Source organism: Aspergillus pseudotamarii (genome assembly GCF_009193445.1).
Source record: "Aspergillus pseudotamarii strain CBS 117625 unplaced genomic scaffold BDV38scaffold_11, whole genome shotgun sequence".
Classification (NCBI taxonomy): Eukaryota; Fungi; Ascomycota; class Eurotiomycetes; order Eurotiales; family Aspergillaceae; genus Aspergillus; species Aspergillus pseudotamarii.
This window is the reverse complement of record NW_022475025.1, coordinates 541,215-555,430: the sequence shown is the minus strand read 5'-3', so window position 1 is coordinate 555,430 and position 14,216 is coordinate 541,215. Positions and strand designations below refer to the sequence as shown.

Below are 14,216 nucleotides of genomic sequence, written 5' to 3'. Positions count from 1 at the left end.
GAAATTTATCAAATGATAGCAGCCCACAAGTTGATGAGCAAGCGTCAATAGAATAGAAAGACTAAAAGCCTCACTGGGGAGATACGCGGGCAAAAGACGAAGGAGGGGAAAAAAGTGTTGATGCTTGCTTTGGCCGGAGGTGGGATTGTTCAGTCACGGGATAGGCCTCTGATTTGCTGTTTTCGGCCACGCCCACTGTAAGCGCCACACCCGCCTAAGCGAAGTTAGCGCCGAGCAACTGGTGAGACGCGTTGATGGCGTCGTGTCGCCGTCTAGGTTTCTTTGGGATTACTCTCCTGGTTTTCATACGTTTGACTTTATCGCATATCGTGCCTTCCTTACGGGGGTTCTACGTCTTTGCCCAGTTATAGGGGCTATTGGAAATAGTTACAGACCCGTTATAAAGAATCATGAGCCTGCCACGCTCAACTATAACCTGAGTCCTGGCATGGCGAGCAATTCGTCATCTTCCTCCGTGATTGACATCCCCGCTGCGCTTCGATCACAGGGAAACGTAAATGTAATTGGGGTGGTTGTCGATGTTTTCCAAGGCGTGTTCAAGACGGCGAACTCGCTTTGTATAACCTTCACACTGAAGTCAGATAATCTGAAGAATGGTCATGTGTGGGATGGACTGAAAGTCAAGTATTTTAAAGCTAATGAGTCTCAACTGCCTCCTGTGCAAGAGAGCGACGTAGTTCTGCTGCGGAACCTCTGGGTGTGTTGCCCAACCTTTGATGTTTGGTCTACACTGACAGATTAAACACAGATTAGAAATTATAACGGCAAGCCACTCGGGATTGCAGGGGACAGAGCAAACGTACCATGGGCTATCTTCCGCTTTGATCCGGATCCATCCTGTACTAATGCACCTATTTGTGGCCCAACCCCCTTTGAGCCGTCCTATGCGGAGAAGAGACGATGTCAGAGTCTACTAGAAAGTATCTCTGGGCTCTCAGAGTTCCGGAATGTTTCTGCTCCACAAGCTACAGCTCCCCAGTCCTTCACATCTCAAGTTTCATGCTCGATGCAGGATGCTCGGACGCAAAGAAAGCTTACCGCTATAAAGGATATCCGAGAGGGTACCCTTGTGGATCTGATCGGTGAAGTAGTCAAGTTGTATCCCCAGAACAGCGAGAAGGCACTCTTGTACTTGAGCGACTATACAACAAATAAGAAGCTGCAGGATCATCCATCTATAGATGATGATCTTGGAGGTGATTCGTTCTATCGGAGCAGGAAGAAGTGGACTGGTCCACCTGGCCAAATGTCTTTGCCTGTGACATTATGGGAGCCACATGCGAGCTTTGCCCGAGAAAATATCAAGGATAACGACATTATCAGTCTAAAATATGTTCACATCAAGGCAAATCGGCACAACCGAACGATCGAGGCTAGCATGCACAACGCGCGTTACAATAACGTGCACTTAGTGGACCCTGAGAATAATGATTATGCTACCGAGTTACTACGTCGGAAGAAGGATTACTACAAAGGAATCAACACTGGAAAGCGGAAGGCTGATGAAGATGCTACGCCAGCAAAAGGCCTAAAATCCCGCAATAAGAAAAAGTTGGAGGACATGAAAGAAGAAAGCGAAGCAATCCGACAATTGAAAGGACGCAACAGACCTAATGAACATGGTAAGGCTGCTGAACCAAGGGTTGATAGACAGATGGCTAATTGAAACCCGATTGCAGTCAAAGCCAGTTATGAAGGCGTTCGTGGACGGAGGATCGAAGACATAGTTACAAGCGAATTCCATGAGTTTGAGTCCCATGATGGTATTGAGTATCGTCTCCCATTTCAAAACCTGTGTTACAAAACTACTGTTCGTGTTGTCGACTTCTTCCCTCCAGATATACAAGATTTTGCAGTTCCTCAACAGTCTAATGAGAGTCACTCGGGCAGCGGCATGTACTGGAATGCAGAAGGCGATGGTATCACTCGATGGGAATGGCGTTTTTGTCTCCTCATTGAGGATGCATTACCCCCTCCGCCTGGGCAAACAAAGGAACAGATCAAACTTTTCGTGTCTGATGCCAACGCAGAGTTCTTGTTGAAAATGAGTGCAACCAAGTGAGCCCTCCAACCTCCTCTCTCTATTTATTCTCATTTTTTTGTTTGGTGGCCGTTGCTGATTGTGTTATCTCCAACCAGCTTGCGCAACGATCCAGAGCAGTTGGCAATTCTACGGGAGCGGCTTTTCATTCTTTGGGGTGATCTCGAGGAACGGAAGAAAAAAACAATTGAAGAAAGTGGTCAAGGTCCTCCAAAGCTGGACCGCACCTCCTCACGGCCATTCGTATGTTGTATACAGGAGTATGGTGTCAAGTGCTCCCACCTCTCAGACGCAGATGCAATGTCTGACGATACGTCTGGATGCAGCCGCGAGGACTGTTTCGGTTGGGAAAGGCGATTCGGTATATTTCAAACAACTATTGATTCATGAGTCGGCATTTGTGTAGTTTTATACCCCTCTGCGTTAGCTCCAAATTGGATATTATCAAGGTTCTTGCTATGATCAGCTCCATTGTAGAGCTTTTTAGTCTCATGAAGCTTTGCGCAAACAACCCAAAACTATCAGAAGATAACATTATCTTCCCTGGTGTAACTGCATGACACAGTAAACTCATTCACGAGTAAATACAATCCGCTCGGTTTGAGCGGCGAAAAGGTGTGTGTGTGTATACATATCAACCCCGAAAATAATCCTTTATAAAGCAGAAACAGGCTTAGATGCAGGGAGACTAATCAGAATAGAACGCCGAAACCTAAGCGAAGAGTCCCCGTCGCAAGAATGAGTATGAGATGGAGTGTTAATAATGATCTGCCCAACAGCATCTCTGCTGGCGTTAAATGGTGGTGAGCCCAAGCTGTGGTCTTCAATTCTATAGCTCGATTCAGTCGTGAAGCTACTAACTAGACTTTAGTCACTTTGACGATGTTGGTATCGATTCCGTGCGCCGAAATGTCGAATCGACAGCTTGAACCCCAATAACAATCTTTCTTACCGGGTTCACTCTGAGGGCAGCGATGTCCATACATACATTCAGAATCATCGCACTCCAGACCATAGCGACACGGAGTCATACGGGCGATGGCCGTCAAAACTTGATATTCGGTCTTGGTTAATTTCCGCGAATGGTCGTGATGACAGTTGTCATTAGGGCATTCGCCTTGCAAATAGTAAAAATTGCACAGTTTCAGTTTTTTAATGCGGTTTACCTCATCCCGAGGGATGGTTTTAAAGTCAAGCCGGTCTACACGCTGGCCGTACTTGTTTCGCTCCACGATTCTGGGGGGTGGTGGGATAGACGATTTTGATCGCACAACTTGAAACTCCCCAGAGCTAGGTGTATTCGTGGACGAGGAAGATATAGGTACGCTGTTACTGGTTGTCGTGGTATTGGTCGATGTTCGAGAGAGAGTTACATGCTGGATGGGTGACGGGGTGAGGAGGGCGCGAGGTTTGCTGGCCACCGCAGCTTTCCAAGGGGCCCATACAGATATCTTCGTATCTCGGAAGATATCCGAGAACTTAGTAACTCTGTACGATGCTTTTATTAAGTCCAGGTCGCTTGCAAATGGGAGGCCTTCAATCAGAGAAACTCGGCCTATGAGGTCTCTATCGGCCAGTGTGTCTTCCAAAATTTGAGCGTAAGCGCTATCCTGCGAGCAACCCAGGAATATCTGATGGCAATGACAGTTGTATAGATTTAGTCTGAAAGCCTCTGGAGAAGCGAGGAGAGCAACGATCAGTATCTGCAACCCAACAGACAAAAACCTCACTTAACATACCTCCAATTTTATCATGAGCGCTCTCTTTCCCAGCCCCAGTGTCGACCAAATCAAACAGAGGATAACTAGCATTGAAGCCCCGGACAAAATCTTCGATCAAGGAAGGCTCAGTCGTGACGCCGCCGCGAACACAAAGCTCGCTTAATCCCTTCACGTTGACATACATCTTTGTTATTACCCTAGGGCAGTTGATAGCCGGGAAGTTGCAGGAGACGTAGTCCTGTAAGGCCGAATAGAGCTTCTTCGCCGCATCGTGTCCACCTTGTTCTCCTTGTTGCAAATATTCGTCCTTAAAAATAATTCCACCTCCATCGAGAAGCACAACTATGAAGGTTTCCCGGTCCTACCATCCAAGCGCCGCTATCGTCAGCTCCGTGGTAGATAGAGCGCTCTATCGTTATCAGCTCTCACCATTATAGTTTTAATTCTCGATATCTGATCCATTAACTCCATTTCATGGATCTGAATGTCCCGATTAAAGCGCGTCTCGCGCTCATGGTCCAGCCGCTCTTGTTGATAAGCATCCTCAAGCTCCGTCACACGTTGCAGTAGTTCCTAGTGGCCGAGGAAGAGGGTTAAAGATTAGGTAGAGAATCAGAATAAGCGCCATGATTGGGGAGGCTACCTCAATCAGATTGTTCTTTATCTCCTCTATTGAAGTCAACTGTTTATATCGTTCGAGATAAGCTTGGGCAGTCATGATGGGCTTTGTTGGTTATAGCTTGGTATGGGTGTGGAGATGGGAAAGTCAAAGTAAGTTAATTGCGGAGACGGGATTTAGAAGAGAATGGGAAAGTCGATGAGGCCGGAGGAAAAGGGGAGAGAGAGTATATGCTTTCTATACTTATAAGAATAGAGGAGGGGTAAGCAAAAGTGAATCGTTACGCGCGACACTTCCTTCACAGCCCGATTTTACATTCACCACCAAGTGGAAGAGACTCAATCTTTTTTACAGTCCAGTTGGAAGTGCAGTAGCATAAATTTCGGGGGATTTATTTTTCTGTTCCTAACCGTAGGAACTGAGGCAGCGACAAAAGGACGAACCAGTCAGAATGCAGCGGGTAGGCTGAGTCAGCGGGTCCAACCGCCCGATTTCCTATGGGGAAGTCGTGACCTGCCTGACTAAGGAAAAGACAAACTAAACGCCTACGTGGAGCAAACACTTCTGTCCTTGTCCACGATCTACTACTACTTCCATTCCCACTCTCCCTTCCTTCCTTACCCCCCTTCCCTTTTTCTTTGTCTTCGTTTCTTTTCGGAACGTTTCTCTTTTCTCTTTTCCCTTTTCTTCTCCAAATTGGACCCTTGTACCGGTCAGAATGGCTCGTTTCAGTTTCCTGTCATTGGCTTTGCTCTCTGCCCAAGCCTTGATCGGCGGCAGTCTCGCGGCAGTATGTTGCCATCGTTCTAAAATACAATTGCCAATTGATATCAATTGCATCGCTAACATATTCACCCTCATGGATAGGATGCTGCTGAAAAGGCAGAAGAGACCGTGGAGACCCCCAAGCTCGCTCTGACGGCGCAGGCTACTTTCCCTGCTTCCGAGATCTTCGGTGTCAAGGTTGTTAATGGATACCCAACCCAGGCGCTTGTCGCTTTCACCAATGATGAGCCTGCCCCCGTGAAGGTGAACTTCATTGGTGGCACGTTGTCCACCCTGGATGAAGAGGACAGCAAGATCGTGCGAAACCTGACTGCAACTGGATACAATGTGGAAATCCCCGCTGGCGAGACGGAGACCCTGAGCTACCAGATTACCACCGAGATGCATCCCCAGGACCTCAGACTGAGCCTTGCTTCCATCGTCTCCGATAGTGAGGGCAGATTCTACACCGTCTATGCCTACAATGGTACCGTCAGTGTCGTGGAGCCCGAAACTAGCTTCTTCGACCCCCAGATGTAAGATGGATCATTCGATGCGTTCGCAATCGATCGCTAACTATCACTTCTAGTCTCTTCCTGTATTTCTTCCTCCTGGCCTGTTTCTCTGGTGTTGTCTACTTCTTTTACACTGTCTGGGTCGCTCCATACTTCCCTCAGAAGCGTAAGAGCGGAAAGGGTGCTGAGTACTCCAAGAAGACTTCTGTGGCTGCGAAGAAGGCCGAAACTGTCGAACCCAGCAGCCCGGCAGTCTCGTCGGCGACCACCTACAATGCTGATTGGATTCCTGCCCACCACATTAACCGCCCTGAGGCCCGGAAGGTGAAGGGTAGCACCCGATCTAAGAGCCGTGCTTAAAGGAGTCAGCGGCGGCGCTTTTGTGGAATTATAGAGGGAAGAGTGGGGTCTCGTTTATTTTGGACTTTGTATGGTTATTACACAGATTCTTGTGAGAGTTTACCAAGCTTGGGACTAGAGATCGCTGAGAATGTGATCGGTCGCAAGCCACTGCCATCGCTGATTGGATCCTGTATATTTACGACAATTGAAATTAGTAATTCTAGCTTCTAACGTAATCGGTAAGCGAGCTGCGCAGTTCTGTATTCCACACATATTGACCCTTTTGATGCTCAGATATCTCCACAACAGGAGATAGTAAAGATATGAAATTTTATATATACTATACGAATGGCTATATAAGTTCATAGCAAATATTTAATAAAATTTGTCCTGTATTCTCAGCCTATAGACCAACGATATCAAAAATATAGATGTGATATTCAATACTGACTAAAGTATCAGTTATTGAAACTCTTCCGCTCTTTATATTATATATCTTATATAATTATATATCCTACGTAAATTTTACATTCTTACTATCTCTAGTTGTGCAGATATCTAAGTATCAAAAGCGTCAATTTGTAGGGAATACATGGTAACCCTACTAAGTATGCTGATAAGGTCTTCGAGACAATAAAATGTTAATTTCTCGGTATATTAAGGAGGACCACATTTCAAATTAAGATATCAAATAGTCTGAACTGTACGATTACGTCCTACTATACCTATCTTTTACTGCAACATGAGCTCAAGTCTAAACTGCCTGTCTGAAACACTGAACTGCCAGTATAGAACTGAGCTTTCCTTCTACTGCCGCCACTACACTAAGGGAGAGGGATCTAAAGCTGCAGCCTGAGTATAAATACGTAAAGACATCTATATCTTGTTCTAGGGTAACTTTTCCTCTACATCTCATCTCACACACGCAGCCGTCTATGCAAGTACGTATAACTAAACCAGTCAAAACCACTACTGATCCAACCCATTCAACTCAATCAATCTCTTCACAACCTCAATAACCCGGCTCGCTATATCATCCTTCTCGCCACCCCCTTTTTCTAGAAATCCAGAGGCAGGGTTATCAATCCGCGCCGCAATAATCTCATCTACCATCATACGTAAGCGAGAAACAAGGACGCCGATTCTCGCCCACCCACGGAGCCGTAACCAGCCATCGACGATAAGGCCACGGCCTGTCGTATCAAGGTCGATGGATCCACAAAAGAGGAGGAGGGAGTAGGCGTTGAATGCTATTTTGTGACCGATTAATTAGCAACGGTCAATTAGGTCCAATGCATGATATAGCCAAATATATGGTATAATGGAAGTGAAAATAGAGCAGGGATGGATGTAGGGGCCTTACGAGTTAAATCACGAATGAAGACCTTGCTTGTCGCCATTTTAGTGAAGTAGCTTAGGTACGCTGCCGAGCCGGGGTAGCTCTGGGCCGAGAACAGGAGGGAGCTTGGGTGGATGAAGACGCGGCCATTTTCTTGGTTAAAGTACTTGATTGTCCTAGCGTCTGGGTCGACTTCAACGGTTCCTGTGACAGAGCTCATGAATTTCTTGTCTGGGAAGGAGATCTGCGCGATCTGGGGTTGGAAGGCGCCGGCGATTAGGGCTCGGAGGAGGCTTCGGTTGCCTGCGTTGCGATTCCAGCGCGGGTCGGATGGGTCCGAGGAGTAGTCGACTGGGAGGAGGCCGGCATCTTTGAGGGAGGTGAGGAGTTGGGCTTTGTTGGAGGAGATATCGCGGAGGGTTTGATGGGAGAGGAAATTAGCGCTGCACCATGATTGTGTCTGCCAGTATCCTTGGGCTTTGACGCGCTCTGACCATTGTTGGTAGGCTGTGAGGTCAGTGAGGAGGTCGCCATCTCCGCGGGAGAAGGATGCCTTGGCGGCATCTGCTTCCTCGCGCTTATCGCGGGGTGAGACAAAGGGGCTCTTCACTGTTAGGATTGCGGAGATGGTGATGCAGTGGTCTATGCAGTTGAATATGGAACCGTAGACCATGAGTTTGGCGCATCGTAAGTCAGCGGGGATCATAGATAAGTATCGTCCAAGGGCTGTCAGTTTGTCATGGTCCAGGGCTCCCACACGATGAAGGAAGCCCAAGGCTCCTTCAACGGCCACGCTTTCAGGAGGCGTGATGGTATTCGCCAGGAAATTTGCGACGTCGTTGATGCCCTGCATAGACTTGACGGAGAGGCACAGTTGTTCTAATGGTACCCGGCGGATTTCAGGGTCCGGTCGTGGTGCCATCTTATTCTCCGCTTGCCGAGTGTAGAGCTTGTAGCATGCACCAGCCCTAACACGACCAGCACGTCCTCGTCGTTGCTTACAGGCGGCTTGTGATGCCCATACTTCTTGTAGTCGGACCATATTGTCTTTGGGATCGTAACTTGTTTCCTTGACACGGCCAGTGTCGATAACCGCGACAACATCCTCGATTGTGATGGATGTCTCGGCAACATTAGTTGCTGCGATAACCTTTCTCTTTCCTTTTGGGGGACTCAAGAATACACGCCGCTGCTCAGCTGGCAGAAGGGATGCATGCAAAGGAAGTGGATGGGCATTGGGTATCTTCTTCACGGCGTTCAGGCACCTTTCAATTTCCAAAGTACCGGGCAAGAAGATGAGAATGCCTCCCGGTTGATCTCCAAGCTGAGCGTCAATATACCGGACAGTGGACGTAATCAATTCGTAATTGATACCCATGCCCATGTTCCGAAGAATCTTGCCAAGTGACTCTTCGCCCTGAGGAGAAGAATCTTCCTCAAAATCCCGCTCAGCCAACTCTGGTGAAAATCCCGTGTCACGGATGATGTCGTCCAGGTAAAAGTCAGACACAGGGAAAGTCCGCCCAGGGATGTTCACCAGTCCAACATTCTGACGACCACCAAAGTAGTTGATGAAGATTTCTGCGTCAAGTGTTGCACTCATAAGTATGACCTTAATGTCTTTGCGGTACCGAAGAACATCCCGTAGGAGAGCGAGGAGAAAATCAGTATCAAGACTCCGTTCATGAACCTCATCCACTACGATGTGTGTGACATCTGCGAGAGAGCCTGCAACATTGCCATCTGCACCGCTTCCAGACTGTATACGACGAAGCAAAACACCAGTAGTGACAAAAGTGATCTTCGTCGCTCCAGATCTGACCTTGGAGTCACCTCGGATGACGTACCCAACCTCATCTCCTACAGAGGTGCATCGCTCATCGCTCACACGATCCGCAAGACCTAAAGCAGAGATCCTACGTGGCTGCGTACAGATAATGTTCGCAATGCCGCCAAGGTCTCGCCTGATCATATCGTCTAAAATGAACTGGACAGACTGAGTACTTTTACCGCTACCTGTCTCACCAGAGATGATAGTAACCTGATGTGAATTCACTGCACGTATGATCGCATCTTGAATGTTCCAAGCAGGAAGTGATTCTCGCTTTCGAGTCATATCTTGTTGGGCTGGCGTAGACTGTCTAGCCTGCCAGGCCTCTCGAACAGATATACTCTGAGACGAGCCTGGTTGCCAGTTAATCTCCTTACTCTTCTTGCGAGATTGGCGCACGGGAAGTTCTAAGATACTTCCTGTGGTAGATTGCGTTGCGGCGACCGTTGCAATATCTCGCAACTTGCCCGGATTTTGCATAATCTCTGGAAGATGCATCTCTAACCAGTCAAGCAAGTTGTATACCATTGGCTCTCCCGAGAAGTTTTCCTCTGCATGTTTCACTGCTTGACGGATCGCGCTAAGCCGTATATAAGAAGGGATACCCTTCGCTTGTATCGAAATAATCGGCACTGAGGATGGGTAGTGATTTGAGGGTCTTTGGAATCGGAATGTAGTTGACTCTGGTAAGTCGGAGGATTCGCTCTTAATCTCACATACCTTGGGCGATGTTTTAACATAACGCTCCCCGAAGATAGCTTCGAGGGTCTCCTGTTCTTCGGCCCAGGAATCATCGCCTTCAGGAAATATAGAGCCTGCAGAAGTAGTCGTTCCATGCACTAATGTGTTTTGTAGCATTTCCGCAGTTGCAAGCTCATCGCCTTGCTTGCTATCCAGAGCCCGCGCGCAAAGGTCTGCAGAATAGCCAATGGTGGCCAGTCGCTTAATCTTCGCCTCCCTTGCAAGGTCATCACTGGCTAGACTCACGCCAGCAGAGTATGACTCTGGTAGACACCAAGTTGGAAGATCATCCTCTGGAACATAGATTAGAAGCCATTCAAGCACCTCTTCTCTGTCTTTGCATGCAGAAGTTGCCTCATCTACATGACTGCGTCGGAAGCCCAAGCGAGTGAACTCCTCAATGATGGAGTTACGCTCAGATTCCGGGATCTTCACATTATAAGGATTCCAAATCGCATGCTGTTGCAGGAGGCTCTCAATTTCTCTGCGCACTTTACTCCCCAGGTCCACTTTCGGAGCGCTCGACCAGATCCTTTTCCCTCTATTATCACCGTGGGACCCCAAGCCCAATTCAACCACTGGTTGATCCTTCGCCTTAGCCTGATTCTTTTCTCGCTCTTTCCTTTTTTTCTCCAAATCGGCCGCGACACTTTCCCGCTCTTGTTTAGCCAAAAATGGGTCTGCTTCGTACATCCACCCTTTACCCTCTTTGGTGTCGGCAGTCTTAATATCAGCGAAGTCCTCTTTCCAGAGCTTCTTATAGGTCGGTGGAAGCATCATGTGGATGTTTCTCATGTTACAGACCCGATACAGAGCGTACGCAGCAGCAAAGTGACGAGCTTCTAGTGCCGTAGGCTGCGCAGCCAAGTGCTTGTGTGACGGAGGTGGTTTCATAGGGGGAAGGGTAGTTGCTTCGCGAGTTTTAGGGTCGACACGTTTCAATATAACCGCTGACATATAACCTTCTGGTGTTTTTGTCTAGTATGCAGTATAAACTATTAGCCAAAAGCCGAACTAAACTTGCGTCGTGTGGCTACATGTTATGCTAGGAACATGCTACCCGTCCATTGCTCACCATTGTATACTCAGGCTTCTCCCACTTCTGCTTCTGACAATGCTCCGAGAGCATATTCACCGGTAGCTTACCCGTCCATGACGCGCCACCAATGACCTGCTTTACAGAGGGTTTCTTCTGCTCATCCGGTGGAGGCTGCGTTTTCTTTGCAGCCTCAGTCGCTGTTTTCTCTGCGGCGGCTTTGGCTTGCTTGGTACCCGGTTTGGGACCTCCTCCACGGGCGTCAGCTTTCTTCTTAGGGCCCATACTGCCACGATAATATGCTGTCTTGAAGAAGACGCCCGTGGAGCAATCACACCCTTCGATAAAGAAAAGAGTGGGTTGAATTGCTGTTAAGGCGGAAGTTGGCTGTCCCGCACTAGGGCCGCCTTTTTTGGGACCGTAGGGCTGCGGGGAAGTCGCCGCGGAATTTATCGCCTTCTGGTTTCAGCTTCGCTGCTCCGCAGTTACTTTCAACTCCGAGCACAACCATGACAACTTGACCATATTTGACGGCCAAATAGGCCCAATATCATAATCGCAATATCTACACTAACTATGGAAGACGACTCGCGAAGCCCAGAAGATCAAGGCGCGGCAGCTGCGACCGTCGCGGCAGAGTTGAAAACGGGAAAAAGAGACGCCTGTATGTATGCAATACTTGTCTATTCAAAGAAAGAAAGCTAATACGAATAGTCGCCGAGCTCCTCGCCCCTAAACCCAAGCACGCGAAGTACACAAAAGACAGTCCAAACAAGAGAGCCATTGGGGGCCCGCGCGACGCTCTGGGCGCTTATATCGCAAAACCGGAATCTTTCCCTTCCAGTATCGTTGTGTATCACAATGATGACTTCGTCGCGATTCACGATCTTTTCCCAAAGTCAACCCTCCATCTACTTCTACTTCCGCGGGATGCTTCCAAAACCCGTCTCCATCCTTTCGAAGCCTTCGAAGATCCAGAATTTCTGAGAAAAGTGAAAGAAGAGACAAAAAAACTTCGATCTTTAGCCGCGGCTGAGCTCAGGCGGAGATATGGGAAAGGCTCCGCTCAGGATAAAGAGAGGCAAGAGGCGCTTAGTGCAGATCCTCCTCCGGGTGAACTGCCATTGGGACGAGACTGGGAACAAGAGATCATGTGCGGAATCCATGCGCATCCATCTATGAACCATCTACATATTCATGTTATCTCGGTGGACAGGTACAGCGACCGACTGAAACATAAGAAACATTACAATAGTTTTTCCACCCCATTTTTCGTCCCTATCGATGACTTTCCCCTGGCGCAAGACGATGTCAGGCGCCATCCTACTACAGAGGGCTATTTGCGGCGAAATTACACGTGCTGGCGCTGTGGGCGGGATTTTGGAAACAGTTTTTCCGAGTTCAAGATACATTTAGAAAAGGAGTTCGACGAGTGGAAGCGGCTGTAGTTTAGTAGTGGTAAGCAGCTCCTACATGAGTGAGGATTCTACTAAAGGCCGCCAGCTCAAGGACCTGGAGGGATGCTTGCGCAGCGGAGGGAATTCCACATGACCTTTAATTACACTATCGAAATCACTAAATCAATTATACTTACTACCTACACAGTAGATGGTCTGAATCGATTGCACTATCTAGAATCTGGATTGCCTATCTAGATTAACTACCTTACCTAAGTAGGCATGGACCGCAGAGCAGCCGATTCAAATAATCTAGGAATCTAGCCACGCTCCGCTGCGCAATAAAGCCGTAAGTAACACCACGTGATGCGTCAATCCTCGACCAATAAACCCCCCCTCCCCCCCGCCAAAAACAAAAACAAAGTAGACCAATCAGAACTCAGATCCTTTCGTGCAGCTTGTATAATGTTTGCTACGCTTCGCGCCGCTGCGCAATAAATAGAACGAACCAGCTTCTAAAAAAAATTGTGAGATCTATTCCCACTGAGCATATTCAGCTGAGATCTTCAAGGGTCAGGGCACTTTAGGATTAAGAAGCGCTTCTAGATAAAAATTAAGCTGATGCGGTATTTTATATGTAGAACTCCTAAAGTAGAAATTTAGAGTGATTTTTAAAGCGTCCAGGAATACGTGCTTCATGTCATTGATTAGGATTTAATAGAAACCGATTAGCCTAGGTAGTAATAGTAGTACTAGTGATTCTAATATGGCTAGTAGAACTGCTCACGATTATATTGATTCAGGCATTTTGTTGGTTGGTGGGCCAGTCCCACAGGCCTAGGCGACTTAGAGGACCGGGAGTATTTGGCTTTCTAATAAAATAGTGAGAAGAGCAGCTTCTTTGGATCAAAACGATGGTTTAGATGACTTTTAAAGGCCGTCAGGATGAGTGACGGAGGGCTCATAACCTGTCGAAAGGGGGAAAACTGCCTAAATTATTAAAGGTGCTTGAATCAAAGAAATTACCTGGGAGCAGACAGCGCTAGGCCTATCTAGGCAACATCAACATATAACCTCTTTGAACTTCTGGCGAGCTCCTATACTATTTAGACAGGGCATCTGCCTACCACCTATAATTCTATATAGATTTTTATCGGCACAATAAAACCTCTATATATCATCACGAAACCTGACTTACCATACTAAACAGTTTACTTTTTGTGTAATATTTTCTAACTATATTAAAAGGCGCATTATAGATTATAATTTCTAGCTGATCAGAGGGCTATATAAATTAAAGCTTACTACATAAGTATTCACTCTACCATCCCAGACAGAGTGCACTCTGTATAACCACCCCGTATAGGGTGTTCTATACCTAGTAACCTCATCATATGTACTACCTAGGCCTAGTGACTAGACTATGCCCTGCTTTTGGTGATGAATAAGCCGCTCAACTAGGTTTTCTATAGAGGTAGGCGGTAGGCAGGTGAGTGAATAATGCACGTCAACATATAGCTATTTCTTATTCGATAGCACTAAAACCACACAGACTGCACAGCCCATTTTAGCAAATCGGAAACAACCTTAATCACGGAAAAAGGATTAAATATAACAAATTTGCACTTCAACATAGGCTAATGAGTGGAGGTGACATTGAAAATGTTGTCCGCATCAAGACTAGTAACAGCATGGAACGCCCAAAAAGAAACACAACAATGATCAACCCGCTTAGTTCAATCGCTAGACTATAAGCATAGTAGAATGCGGAGTGTAGTATGACGAGGTTTTCGGAAGGAATGTAAGGAGCACAGGGCTCATGTGAACCAGAACCAAACAGAAGGAGTA

At 47.3% G+C, this 14,216-nt stretch overlaps 5 protein-coding genes across 5 annotated transcripts; 3 read left to right on the top strand and 2 right to left on the bottom strand.

Moving 5' to 3' along the window:
• Positions 1-167: 167 nt before the first annotated feature.
• Positions 168-2,578, top strand: BDV38DRAFT_19987 (telomere-binding alpha subunit central domain protein). Its single transcript, XM_032052432.1, has 4 exons — positions 168-718; positions 770-1,643; positions 1,701-2,079; positions 2,161-2,578. The coding sequence occupies exons 1-4, from the start codon at positions 449-451 to the stop codon at positions 2,450-2,452; spliced, it is 1,815 nt and encodes a 604-aa protein (XP_031916668.1). The 5' UTR covers positions 168-448; the 3' UTR covers positions 2,453-2,578.
• On the bottom strand, positions 2,528-4,743 carry BDV38DRAFT_239991 (CCCH zinc finger protein). Its single transcript, XM_032053836.1, has 4 exons — positions 4,427-4,743; positions 4,213-4,356; positions 3,802-4,144; positions 2,528-3,734 (listed from the first exon to the last, which is right to left on the bottom strand). Exons 1-4 carry the CDS (start codon positions 4,499-4,501, stop codon positions 2,923-2,925), a joined length of 1,374 nt encoding a protein of 457 aa, XP_031916667.1. The 5' UTR covers positions 4,502-4,743; the 3' UTR covers positions 2,528-2,922.
• A 244-nt stretch (positions 4,744-4,987) lies between these two features.
• BDV38DRAFT_239989 (putative translocon-associated protein, alpha subunit) lies at positions 4,988-6,293 on the top strand. Its single transcript, XM_032053835.1, has 3 exons — positions 4,988-5,192; positions 5,270-5,703; positions 5,757-6,293. Exons 1-3 carry the CDS (start codon positions 5,121-5,123, stop codon positions 6,040-6,042), a joined length of 792 nt encoding a protein of 263 aa, XP_031916666.1. The 5' UTR covers positions 4,988-5,120; the 3' UTR covers positions 6,043-6,293.
• A 640-nt stretch (positions 6,294-6,933) lies between these two features.
• Positions 6,934-11,402, bottom strand: BDV38DRAFT_239987 (RNA helicase). Its single transcript, XM_032053834.1, has 3 exons — positions 11,011-11,402; positions 7,388-10,913; positions 6,934-7,274 (listed from the first exon to the last, which is right to left on the bottom strand). Exons 1-3 carry the CDS (start codon positions 11,254-11,256, stop codon positions 6,994-6,996), a joined length of 4,053 nt encoding a protein of 1,350 aa, XP_031916665.1. The 5' UTR covers positions 11,257-11,402; the 3' UTR covers positions 6,934-6,993.
• A 58-nt stretch (positions 11,403-11,460) lies between these two features.
• On the top strand, positions 11,461-12,552 carry BDV38DRAFT_239984 (DNA 5'-adenosine monophosphate hydrolase). The gene is made up of 2 exons (XM_032053833.1): positions 11,461-11,635; positions 11,686-12,552. The coding sequence occupies exons 1-2, from the start codon at positions 11,548-11,550 to the stop codon at positions 12,417-12,419; spliced, it is 822 nt and encodes a 273-aa protein (XP_031916664.1). The 5' UTR covers positions 11,461-11,547; the 3' UTR covers positions 12,420-12,552.
• The last annotated feature ends 1,664 nt before the right edge of the window (positions 12,553-14,216 follow it).

Bases quoted from the DNA above. Each gene is read 5' to 3' on its own strand.
- BDV38DRAFT_19987 (XM_032052432.1), top strand. From the start codon at position 449: ATGGCGAGCAATTCGTCATCTTCCTCCGTGATTGACATCCCCGCTGCG. The intron at 719-769 runs GTGTGTTGCCCA...GATTAAACACAG, and splicing joins TTCTGCTGCGGAACCTCTGG to ATTAGAAATTATAACGGCAA. The intron at 1,644-1,700 runs GTAAGGCTGCTG...ACCCGATTGCAG, and splicing joins CAACAGACCTAATGAACATG to TCAAAGCCAGTTATGAAGGC.
- BDV38DRAFT_239991 (XM_032053836.1), bottom strand. From the start codon at position 4,501: ATGACTGCCCAAGCTTATCTCGAACGATATAAACAGTTGACTTCAATA. The intron at 4,357-4,426 runs GTAGCCTCCCCA...CTCGGCCACTAG, and splicing joins TAAAGAACAATCTGATTGAG to GAACTACTGCAACGTGTGAC. The intron at 4,145-4,212 runs GTGAGAGCTGAT...CTTGGATGGTAG, and splicing joins CGAGAATTAAAACTATAATG to GACCGGGAAACCTTCATAGT.
- BDV38DRAFT_239989 (XM_032053835.1), top strand. From the start codon at position 5,121: ATGGCTCGTTTCAGTTTCCTGTCATTGGCTTTGCTCTCTGCCCAAGCC. The intron at 5,193-5,269 runs GTATGTTGCCAT...CCTCATGGATAG, and splicing joins TCGGCGGCAGTCTCGCGGCA to GATGCTGCTGAAAAGGCAGA. The intron at 5,704-5,756 runs GTAAGATGGATC...TATCACTTCTAG, and splicing joins AGCTTCTTCGACCCCCAGAT to TCTCTTCCTGTATTTCTTCC.
- BDV38DRAFT_239987 (XM_032053834.1), bottom strand. From the start codon at position 11,256: ATGGGCCCTAAGAAGAAAGCTGACGCCCGTGGAGGAGGTCCCAAACCG. The intron at 10,914-11,010 runs GTGAGCAATGGA...ACTGCATACTAG, and splicing joins AGAAGCCTGAGTATACAATG to ACAAAAACACCAGAAGGTTA. The intron at 7,275-7,387 runs GTAAGGCCCCTA...GTCACAAAATAG, and splicing joins CTTCATTCGTGATTTAACTC to CATTCAACGCCTACTCCCTC.
- BDV38DRAFT_239984 (XM_032053833.1), top strand. From the start codon at position 11,548: ATGGAAGACGACTCGCGAAGCCCAGAAGATCAAGGCGCGGCAGCTGCG. The intron at 11,636-11,685 runs GTATGTATGCAA...TAATACGAATAG, and splicing joins AACGGGAAAAAGAGACGCCT to TCGCCGAGCTCCTCGCCCCT.